Raw genomic sequence first — 10456 nt, 5'->3', positions numbered from 1 at the left:
CTCCTGTGCTTCACCCCCCAGGACAGCCCTCTAGAAAGCAGCAAGGCGGCCTCAGAGTCATGAAGCATTTGCTTCCAGTCAGCGCCCCAAGGGCGGTAAAGGGCTCGCTGAGAGCTTGCCCATTTCCTCGGTTCTTCAGGGGCTCAAGGCACACAGACATTCTTCATAGATGAGTGGTTATCTTTTTACATTAAGAAATCAAATAACGAAAGCTACTACGTTACTTTCCAACTCATTGGATTGTAACTTAATACTGGAAGCAGACAATGACCTCACAAGAAAACTACAGAAGAGTGTTTGTGAAAGTAGATATAAAAATCCTCAACAATAAACCAGAACGTTACCCAGCAAAATCGAAAGAGGATTATGTCACCCCCAGTTGGGTTTTTTCCCGGGCTTGCAGGTTGTTTTAAGGGTTGGGGGCAATGTTCTCAACAGATGCAGAAAAATAATTTGACAAAATTCAACACCAATGCATGATAAAAAGAGATAGAGATGGAACTTCCTCAACCTGATAAAGGGCACCTACGAAGAACCCAGAGACAGCATTGTTTTTCCTCTCACATCAGGAAAAAGGCAAGAATGTCTGCTCTTGCCACTTCAATTCAAGGGTCTATCCAGGGTAAGCAGGCAAGAAAAAGAAATAAATGGCATCAGACCGCCGAGGAAGAAGTAAAATGATCTCCATTTGCAGATGACAAGATCATGCACATAGAAAATCCTAAGGAATCCACTAAAAATGATGGGAACACATACGTGAGTTCAACAAGTTGTAGACTACATGATCAATAAGCATAGTGTATTTCTATGTACATTCAATGAACCATATGAGAATGAAATTAAGAAAACAATCCACTTTAGTATCAAAAAAAGAATAACATACTGAGGAACAAATTTAATAGAAACCATGTAAAATTTACACACTGAGCAGTACAGTCATTGCTGTAAGAAACCGAAAAAGACTTAAGAAGGGAAAGCCATTCCATGGTCATGGATCCCAAGACATTCCATGGCGGTAGCTGAGTGCCATCCAACTCGATTCCAACTCACAGCAGCTCTTGGTGACAGAGCAACAGTTCGCAAGCCGGTCCACGGATCCAACATAACCCCTAACAAAAGCTGAGCTGACTTGTGTACGGGTCAGGAAGTGACACGCTGATCCAAAAATCCATGTGGAAATACAAGGGACCCGGAGGAGCCCCGTTTGTAGGAGAACTCATACTTCTCAACTTAACAACTGACCACAAAGCTGCAGCAATGCTAACAGTACGGTACTGGCATAAGGACAGACCTAGCAGTGGAATCGAGAGTGCACAAACAACACCCACATTTACAGTCGGTGGATTTCGGATGAGGGTACCAAGACAATCCAGTGGGGGAAAGAATCCTCTCTTCTACAAGCACGGTGCGGGGATGACAGGGCTTCCACATGCAAACGACTGCAGCTGCATGATCCCTCCATCACATCACAGGCACAAGTGAACGCAAATGGATCAAAGGCCTACATGTAAGAGCTAAAACTTGAAAACGCTTAGAAGAAGCATAGGCTGTGATTTCTTCAACACGGCTTTAAGAGCACAAGCAACAAAAGGAAAACATAAATTAGGCATCATCAAAATTAGAAACTTTGTTCATCAAAAGATATCAAGAAAGTGAAAAGACAGCTGACCTACAGGATGAGCAAACGTGTACAAATTATGCATCTGCAAGGGCTTCATCCAGACTCACGGAAAACTGTAAGCCAATTAAAAAAATAAAGCCCAATTTAGCTATGAGAAAGATAGATCTTTCTTCAAAGAAGATATTTAAATGGCCCAATAATCCACATGAAATATGTGCTACATCATTGACCATCAGGGATATGCAAATGAAAACCACAAACATTTCACACCCACATGGAGCGCTATCATCCAAAAGAGAGATAATAGCACGTGTCAGTGGAGATATGGAAAAAACTGGATCCCTGATATGCTGCTGGTGAGAATGTGAAACGAAGCTGCCACTTTGGAAAACAGCCTGGTAGTGGCTTAAAAGGTCAAGCACAGTTACCATATGGTGCAGTAATCCGCACCTAGGTACACACTCAAGAGAAATCAAAACCTATATGCACACAGAAACGTACCTGCACACAAATATTCTTGTGGCATTATTCATTATAGCCTCAAAGTGGACACACTCAAATATTCATCCACAGTACGTTACAAATGGTCTGCTGACCTCATGATCAACAGTTTGAAACCACCAACCACTTCGGGGGCTGGCCTATAGGGTCTCTAGGAGTCGGATGGAACTCAATGGCAGTGAGTTTTGGTTATTGTTATAAAAAGAAATAACGTCCTGATACATGTTATACATGGCTGAGCCCAGAGAACATTAGGCTAATGCAAAAGAAGCCAGTCCCAAAGAACAATCTAGTGGATGATTCCTTTAATATGAAGCACCCACAACAGACAGATCCACCAAGATTGGAAGGTGATGAGTGACTGTCCGGGGCTGGATGGGTGGCAGGGAAATGGGGAAGGCTGCTACTGGGTATGGATTTCTTTCTGGAGTGACAAAATGTTCACACACAGATTATGGTGATGGATGAGCAGCTTTGTAAACAGTGAAAAGCACTGAATGGCACACTTAAAGCAGGTGGGGTATGTGAATTTTATCTCAATAATGTTGTTACACCTTCACCCTCTCAAAAAAAAAAAAAAGTACTTCACCTTGAAGGAGTTGGGTCATCTTGGCCAAGGCGTGACATAATATTTATTAAGGTGTTTATTCCTATTAAAAAGAAAAGATAAAATGCATGTGTATAAATCAATACTGGGAGAAGCACAGTAGGAGCAACACACGAATCGCAGAAAGATAATTCTCCAACTCATCCCCATTTGACATTAGAAGAATTAATCTGTGCATGTCTAAAAACTGGAGGAACTAATTGAAAGCACTCCATCAGAGGAAGAACCTTTTCTCCAACTGCTACTAACGTTATCATCCTTGTACCTTGCTCACAGGAAGCGTCGTTACTACCTGTGAGCCAGGCAGCACTGGGGGGACGAGGTGAGGCAGCAGCCACCCAGGGAGCCACTCCCAGGGAGGGGATAAAAGCCGGACCAGACAGGGCCTCTTTTAGGGCCCTCGCAACCTACCTTTTTTCCGCATGTGCATGTGATGAACTTTTCTGTCTCCGTATTTGGGCTGCCGGATCCCACAGTTAGACAACGAATTCCTGGCATGATCAGGATTCATCCCGAAATTTAAGTGATGACTCGGATGGGTCATGGCCAGCTAAAATTGCACGGAAACAACCTCAGTCTTCAAATTTTCGCACAGATGAACCACTAAAAATAACCTCTTTTTATAAATCACTCCAAATGAAATGGAAAGGGATCTGTCTACCTGGTCCAATTTTAACCCCAATCTTTCCATTTTAGGAGCCTGGTTAAAGCACTCAGCTGGCAACCAAAAAGGTCAGCAGTTCAAACCTACCAAGCCCTCATGAGACAAAGATGCTGTGGACCACTTCCCTGAAGATTTACAGCCTTGGAAACACTCCGGACACTTCTATAGGCTTGCTGTGCGTCGGGGTCAACTACATGGGAGCAAGCTTGGTTTGCTTTCCATTTTCTCTCCCGCAGAGTCAGTTTTCCTGGGCTCTGGTGTAATTTCTCCTCTGAAGGCAAATCTAACACCCCCCACTCCCCACCCACCCCAAACACCATCTTTCTTTCAGCAATGAATTAGAACACTCAGGCCTGAGCGGACAGAGTTTGAAATAGAAATCTCAGCAATACTCTACGTCTCTGGAGACACCCTCTAAAAAAAAAAAAGGGAGAGGGGCGACAGAGGCACCCAGGGTGGGGTCCAAGACCACTGCTTCCGAACGTCCTCCTCCCTGCACAGGGTAGAGAATCCAGGGCACTATTTGTAACTTGCAGGATAAACTGCTCCGATCTCACTCTTGTGAGCTTTTACAGGGGAATCGTTCTTACCTGTAACAGACAACGATCCTGGAAAGTATATCCTATCAGTTTATCCAGGTGCATCAGGCACTGATGGTACCGGATATGATGGGTCAGAACTGGCAACATCATTGCATGCTAAAGGAAGAAAGAAAACGTAATTAAAAATGCTCCATGTACTTTATGACAAACAAGACCCCTTCCACAGTTTACTGGCACCCGGTCAGGTCCTGTAGGAGGGGCAGTAAACTGAAGTTAAAAAAGGAGAGAGTCTCTAGTACCAAAATACCTGCGTTTGTATCCAGCTCTGCCATTTTTCCACCGTGTGAGTGGGGCTAGTTATTTAACCTCTCTATCTAAATTTCCTCAGCTGCAAAAGGAAAGTTGCCAAGAAGAGCTACTTGAAGTCAGTCAACCACAAACGGACAAATATTGACTGATTCTATTTCTATAAGGATAAATATCAAGATGAAAGGAGACTTCTGCTCTCAGGTTGTGTAATCATCTAATCCGGGTCTCCCAAGCAACGAGATAGACGGCCTGCCTATCGCCCATGAAGCATCTTATCGCTCTGTATGTGCTTCTTAAAAAACCATTTCAACAGAGGAGACCTCACCTCTGTTGGGTCAGTTATGCATTATGGGAGAGGAAGGGGGAGAAGACTATTCAGTTGCTGCCTTACAACATTGTGCTAAGGTCACCCCAAATCAATAGACACTTCTACCAGAGTGATCAATGAACCTTACCGGAAATTCAAGTCAAGATGGGGCATGCATGTCTTGGAGAAGGGATTACATCTCTGTTGGTAGGAAAACAGCCACATTCCAGTTGGAACTGGCCTGGGACCATCAGCTAGACAGTCTCAGTAAGCCACCGGATGTGTGTGGCTCCTCCTCCATCTTTAATGAAAAGGCAATGGCTGTCAGTTCGGACTCAGTGACTGTATGTGCGGAACGACACCCGGCTGACCCTGTGCCATCCTCACAGGTGTTCCTTGTGAGCCCATGTTGTAGTCACTGGGTCAATCCATCTCATGAAGGGTCTTCTTTTTCACCGACCCTCGACTTAACTACACGAGATGTCCTTCTTCTCCTGGACCCGGTATCTCCTGAGAACACGCCCCGAGGACGTGAGAGGGAGTCTTGCCCTGTTCACATCTGGGGAACATTTCTAGCTGTACTTCTTCTAGCACAGTTGTTCGTTCAGCTGGCACTCTGTGGTCCTTTGAGTAGTCTTCAACAGCACATTCAAATCCAGCCATTTTTCTGGGGGCTTCCTGACATCGACCAGCATTTGCGTGCATATGAATAGACTGAAACTTCCATGGCTAGGGTCAGGTGCACCTTAGTTTTAACATTTTAAAGAGATCTTTTGCACCTAATGTGTGTAGTGCAATACATCCTTTGATTTCCTAAATATTGATTCTATGGGTGTTTATTATAGATTAAGGTAAAACAAAATTCTCAACAACTTCAATCCCATCTCCATTTATGGTGTTTTCTAAATATCTTGGCATTAGATGTGTGTTTCCAGCATTGCACCAATTTGTTGAAATATTACAACTGGTGTTCTGCCAATGCCTGGAACCTTTTTTTCACTAATGCCTTCAAAGCAGCTTAAACTTCTCCCTTCAATACCATCAGTTCTTGACCATATGCTACCCCTTGGTTGAACATCAACCAATTATTTTTGGTACTGTGACTGAATAGTCCTTGCATCTTCTTTTGATGCTCCCTGCATTATTCGACATTTTGCCCATAGAAATCTTCACTTCGCGCGGGTGGGCGTTTCTCTTGAAATCTTTCGGCTTGAGAGCTCCTGAGCAAGTCCTTTCTTCCTTGTTTTCCATTTCCAGCTCTTTGCACATTTCCTTGTGATGCTCTGCTCGGTCTTCTCGTGCTGCCCCTGGGACTCTTCTGTTTAGCGTTTTTCTTCATTTCTCCCTCCCACCTTACCTGCTCTACATTCAAGAGCAAGTTCTAGAGCCTCTTCGGACATCCATTGTGGTCTTTTCTTTCCTGTCTTTCTCCCGGCTGTTGGCCTTCTCCGTATTTGATGTTCTTCGTGCTACTCTACAACTCTTCTGGCCTTCAGCGCTTAGTGTTCGGCGTGCTAGGGAACGGGGCTGTTGGTGTTCAGTGCCGTCACGCCGGTTCCAGCTCACTGCAGCCCTGTGTCATTAATTCTTAAACATGTTCACGATCAAGGCCCTATGTTGTAGAATTCATTAATTCTTTTTTTTTTTTAGAATTCATTAATTCTTAAAACGTTTTTAGGATCAAGGCACTTGAGCTTCTAAGGGAAATTACCCTCTCCTTCAGAAAAAGGCCTATGTGCACAAACATGCAATGGCTGCATGCGATATTAGTACGTTCACAGAGCACTAAAACCCATTGCTATGCCCCTGGCAATACTTTTCAACCCGGGGATCTCCAATGGCCATTCAAGATTTGAAGTTTAATGACCCAATATTCTGGGAACAAGTTTGATAAAACTGCTGTTACAGTTAAGGCACTTAAGGGCATCAAACTTAGATTTTTGTTTCAATCACTTTTCACGTGGTTATAGATTCCTTACTGTGAGATCATTTCGTACAAGACTCGTGTGTGTGTGTGTGTGTGTGTGTGTGTGTGTGTTGCTCTCTTTCTCTTTAACAATGTTTCCCTAAGACTCCAGAGAATGAGGGCGGCACTCTTATTCATCAGAACCTGAGGGTGGGTGCAACCCACAGCATGACTGACACCTGCTTTGTATCATGTCAGCCTTCAAAGTAGTTCAAGCTGGCAGTATTTCAGAACACATGAAAACGGACTTCCTTGACACCCCAGAAAATAGGTCCCTGATTAACCTAGGAAGAAAGATTAGCTCTCCCAAGTAGGATCTCTAATCAATGGAACTCTCATCTAATTCGATCAACACATTCTGAGCATCTCCACACGGAGATGAAAGGAGGTGAGGACACTGTGCTTTGGCTCTCACGGCATCTCGGAGGTAACGCCTGTCTGCTTTGAGCCGTTGGTCAGTTTCCCACTTTGTGTTTAAGTGCTGAATTGAAAAAACATACCGACGACGTGGACTCAGAGTGTACAGCCAACTCTAATACTGTTTTCCAGCCATTTACTCTGCAGTAGTGGATGGCTCGTGAAGAGGACTCGCTGCCAACTCCCTTCCCAAGGCACGAATTCAGGCAGGTCCTGTGCGCTACTCACCGGCAAATTACACCCTCATTAGAGTTCTCTGATTATTAGAAACTTACTTCTAACGTGAATCTCTAATCTATCTCTTTGGAGGCTTACCCCTTTGTTCTCAGTTTACTCTCAGAGACAAACCAAATATATTTAATATCACGGTCCCCAGGTCTCTTACTTAACCAGGTCTACTTCCTTTCACCTTGACAGTGAAAGAGCTTGCAGTCCCTTCACCATTTCCTGTGAACGGGGCCAGTTTCTCTTTCCAGATACATCTGTTGCTTGCGACAAGCATGGAAAGGTATGTAAGACCCAAGTCCACCTTGAATCCCATATAACCACATCTCAGTAATATCTACAAGGCTGCTATGATTGCTTCCTGGATTTTAAAATTAACCATCTTTGCAATGTTGAAATACAATCACAGAACATCTTGCCTGACTACTATTTTCATTTTTTAAAGTCCTTATGGTAGACTGTGAGAAAATGGTAGTAAATACTTTTTAAACTCTGCAAAGCCCCCCATAAAAATAGAGCAACTAAAATAGTAAAACCACAGACCTATGAACAACATCTATGTAAAAACACAAGGGAACTAACTAGTCCATGACCCTCCAAAAAAAAAAAGTGAGAACAAAGCCCTACATAATTGTCCCATCTGTAGATGAGAAAGACAGAGAGAGTAGTGAGTGAGAACATGCACTTGCAGCAGTGCATCTAATTTTGGATTTCTTCTGAGGACGGAGGAAATTCAAAATTAACAGGTATTTACTAGCGATCCAGGCAAAACTTGAGCGCACGCTGCAGAATCCAGTTCCTTTGGATAAGGAGAAAGGGCAGTCTACAGTTTTGGAGAAGCCTGGGCCCTAGAAACACTCAGAATGAAACCCACAGCTCCCTTCTAAGGTAAAGTCTCACGGTGAGGACAAGATTCCAGAAGTACAGGCCAGTTAGCAGAAGAACAGGAGGGGCAAAGGGAAGAGAAGGGCCGGTGCACAGGAGAGGCAGGAGCAGACAGCAGAAGGAGGAGCTTCAAACCATGGAAACCTAGCCGAGCTCACGCAAGTCCAGGGTGCGACTTCACTTCTCGAACTGATGTAAGTGTAGAGATCAACAGCATCGCGATGAAATTTCAGGTTCTCTTAAGAAAAGGGGACGAGAATACCATCCCTACTACGGACACAATCACATCACAGACAAGTCAGGCAAACAGCTCAAACTGTACCCTGCTATTTAGAAACAAGCTAAAAGAAATGAAGAAAATATCAAGATCCAAAGAGAAAACTGCAAGCAGGAATGATACAAATTCGGAAGAGATGACTGGAGAAAAAGAGACGAATCTCAGGGGGAAAAAGTGCTAAAACTAAATGATCGCTCTGGCAGCAAAGACTAAACCAAAACACAATCGCAAATGAGAGAGGCTTTGAGAAATGAAAATTAGAAATGAGACAAACTAAGAAAAATTTTAAAGTCAAAAAGAAATGAAGGATTCAAGAGAAAAATGATAAACAGAATGTTGGCAACAAAGATAACAATACATCCCACAGCAGAAGAAAGCCTAAATAACGGGCAGAATGATACAATGCGTAACTCGGGAAAAGGAGTCCTGGTGCAGCGTGGGTTAAGCACGGGGCTGCTGCTAGCTGAAGGTGAGCGGTTGGAAAACCAAGACCGGAAAGAAGCCACAGGAGAAAGGGAGGCAGCAGGCTGCCTTCTTACAGAGCGATGGCCGCCAAGTCCCAGGGAGCAGTTTTCCTCCGTCTGTAGGGTCACCAGGAGTGAGTGCGATGCGACTCCTATTCAGAGGGATAATTCAAGAAAATTCTCCTCAGATACAGAGGATTTGAAAGGATACACTAACAAGGCACAGAGCGGATCTGACATTTTTCATCCAAGAAGCTGCGACATAGTTTAGGAAAACAGTTGGTCCTGAGAAGAAAGAAAAGGATCCCGGCTACACGAGCCCATCACTGAGGAAACTCAGAGGGTGAGTGATGCTGAACAGTGATAAAGCTTTATACCAGACGAGAACATGTTCAAGACAAGAGTAGGTGACCTACAGACTTTGTAGCTAGCCAAGATGACCTTGAACTACGAAGCTGGAGAAGTGTCCGGAAGATGAAGAAACTCGAGGATTTGTAATCCTATCAGCTCTGCTGAAAGATCTGACAGAAAAGGAGTTTTGAACTTTGGATGTGTTATCAGGAGGGACCGGGCCCTAAAGAAGGTAGAGTTTTTAACTCTAAAAAAAGAGGGAGAAAGAGAGGGAGGGAGAGCAAGAGAGATGTCAACATAAAAAATGAACGACCACCTCTCTCAAATATGAATTTGCCTATAAATAACCCTATGGAGTGGACATTCTGTGAAACGGGGACAAGGTCGAACACTTGGCACGGCCCTCGGAAAGTGAGAAGGACGTGGAGAGCAGGAGGAGCCTGCAGCTTGTCTTCCAGGGACCAACTTGCAGGAAAAAGACGACATGCCGTCACCTCAGAGGTTGAGACGCAGCAGACAGTCGCGATGAGCAGCAGCCGACGGGAGACGTCCACAGGCAGTGCACCCTGTCCTCCAGCACTGCTGTGAGTCGGATCAACTTGATGGCAGTGAGCGGGACAGTTTATTTAAAATCACTAGCACAGAAAGGTGAGTCTTCCTGACTATAAATCGAGAATTACTAAGAAGCACACAAAATAGTGACCACACAATAGGAAACCATTTGACAGAGTTGAAGCCAAATATGTGACGTCTATATATCATAATACAGTGATATCTTGACATGTTGTCTAAGGGGAAAAAAAAAATCATGACAGGGAGACCAAGGACCTAATTTTAAATTCAATTTAATTTTAATTAATTCATTAAAGGGCTCACCTGAGGCCACAATGAAGAGTTCCGTTTTAGTCCTAACTACCAACGAGGATGCCGTCTTCCATGGCCTCACATGCATGTGAAGGCCAGCAGCACGGCAGACCGGAGAGGAATCGATACATTTGAGTTCGGGTGCTGGTGAAGAATACTGAACGCGCCACGGAGTGACAGAAGAACAGACAAGTCTGTCGTGGAAGAGGTACAACCAGAATCCTCCTTTGAAGCAAGAACGGCAAAACTCCTTCACACATATTTTGGACATGTTGCCAGGAGAGACGAGTCCCTGGAGAAGGGCACCATGCTTGGTAGAGGGCCACGGACAAAGAGGAAGATGGATTGACGGTGGCTGCAATTAGGAGGCTGCGCAGGATCAGGCCCGGGCTTCCTTCTGTTGTACACTGCGGCTCTACGTCAGAATGGCGCCTAAGCCTGGATGGCTCCCAAGAG

At 44.4% G+C, this 10456-nt stretch overlaps 1 protein-coding gene across 1 annotated transcript in view; it reads right to left on the bottom strand.

The window, feature by feature from the left end:
- DROSHA (drosha ribonuclease III) overlaps positions 1 to 10456 on the bottom strand; it is a 151651-nt gene that overhangs the window by 53943 nt on the left and 87252 nt on the right. The window contains exons 17-19 of the mRNA XM_045285270.1: positions 3984 to 4091; positions 3141 to 3279; positions 2712 to 2772 (exon numbers count right to left, since the gene is read on the bottom strand). Of these exons, the coding sequence (XP_045141205.1) occupies positions 2712 to 2772; positions 3141 to 3279; positions 3984 to 4091 (308 nt within the window). The remainder of the gene's footprint in view (positions 1 to 2711; positions 2773 to 3140; positions 3280 to 3983; positions 4092 to 10456) is intronic.

This window comes from Echinops telfairi, unplaced genomic scaffold, assembly GCF_000313985.2.
Source record: "Echinops telfairi isolate 266 unplaced genomic scaffold, ASM31398v2 ScPeMD7_7469;HRSCAF=8507_1, whole genome shotgun sequence".
Lineage (NCBI taxonomy): Eukaryota > Metazoa > Chordata > Mammalia > Afrosoricida > Tenrecidae > Echinops > Echinops telfairi.
The sequence above is the reverse complement of the archived record's forward strand: the minus strand, read 5'-3'. Positions and strand labels throughout refer to the sequence as shown.